The sequence below is a fragment of the Emiliania huxleyi genome (genome assembly GCF_000372725.1).
Source record: "Emiliania huxleyi CCMP1516 unplaced genomic scaffold EMIHUscaffold_7979, whole genome shotgun sequence".
NCBI lineage: Eukaryota > Haptophyta > Isochrysidales > Noelaerhabdaceae > Emiliania > Emiliania huxleyi.
In genome coordinates this window covers 1-1,086 of record NW_005196036.1, presented here as the reverse complement: position 1 = coordinate 1,086, position 1,086 = coordinate 1, and the positions used below count along the sequence as shown (strand labels likewise).

The 1,086-nt window shown below is 62.9% G+C and overlaps 1 protein-coding gene across 1 annotated transcript; it reads left to right on the top strand.

The window, feature by feature from the left end:
- Positions 1-811: 811 nt before the first annotated feature.
- On the top strand, positions 812-1,063 carry EMIHUDRAFT_258656 (hypothetical protein; the record flags this gene model as incomplete). The annotated part of the gene is made up of 1 exon (XM_005759739.1): positions 812-1,063. A coding segment is annotated over one exon (252 nt), but the record flags the coding sequence as incomplete, so codon positions are not given.
- Between the last annotated feature and the right edge of the window lie 23 nt (positions 1,064-1,086).

The window sequence follows — 1,086 nt, the reverse complement described above, 5'->3', positions numbered from 1 at the left end:
GTGGTGCGCTATCCGTCGCCCACCCTTGGGCGTCTGCCTCTTCCTATCTCTCTTCGCAGTCCCTCGCCGATTCTCGCTGCAACCTTCATGCCACCTCGCGGTCCTCCCACTCTCGTCGTTCTCTCTCTTGTCGCTTCTATCTTCCTCTGTCGCTTCGCTCTCCTCTGCCTCATCCTGCGACGCCGCCGCTGCCTGCCGATCCCTTGCCCTCGCCTCTCATTGTTGCGCCTCTCGGCGCAACTCTGCCCTCCTCGCAGCATATTCCATTAAGCATTATCCAGGGATCCCCAACCTTAAGCCTCGCCTAAGTTCAAATTCTCTTCGCCAGGACGTCGACGTGCGGCTGCTGCTGTTCGAGTCGTTCGGCGGGTTTGGGAAGGGGGTCGGCGAGATCCTCTGGTCACTCTGGGGGGCGGCGAACGTGCTGCAGAACAAGCTGACGCGGGCCCAGTACCTCGATAAGGTGACTTGGACCACCAAGAGCTGGCTGGGGCTGCAGGAGCAGCGCATCTCAGTCGTTCTTCACACGGCCATCGCAGAGCAGATTGTGAATGAGCTTGCCAGCGCGCAGCGGTGAGGGCGGTCGAGTGCACGGAGCTAAGTGCCTCGCCGTCCTCGCAGGAGTCGCTTAGGCGGCTCCAGTGGTGTACCTGTGTTAGTGCCAGTGCGCGCCAGTCCCGACTTATCTCCGGTGCGAGAGCGGCGCGGGGCAAGAAAAGAATTTGCGCCTGGCGACGCACTTGCGGGCCAAATCGCATCAGAGAGGCCGACATCGGAGCGGCGGAGGAAGTCGGAGCTTAGGAAATCCGGGATGGGGAACCAGCAGAGCAACCAGGTGGCCGAGGTGGAGATCAACAAGGACCTCGAGGACAAGGAGCCCAAGCTGGCCAGCGTCAACAAGGAGTCGTTCATCGTGAGCGGCGCCGGCCTTGCGGACGGGGAGGCGTACCGCGCGCTGCTGCACGAGTACCAGATGACGAGCACCACGCTCGGCGAGGGCGGCTTCGGCAAGGTCCGCCTCGCCACCTCCAGTCGCACGGGCCACCAGGCGGCCGTCAAGATTGTGCGGCGCAACAAGCTCAACGA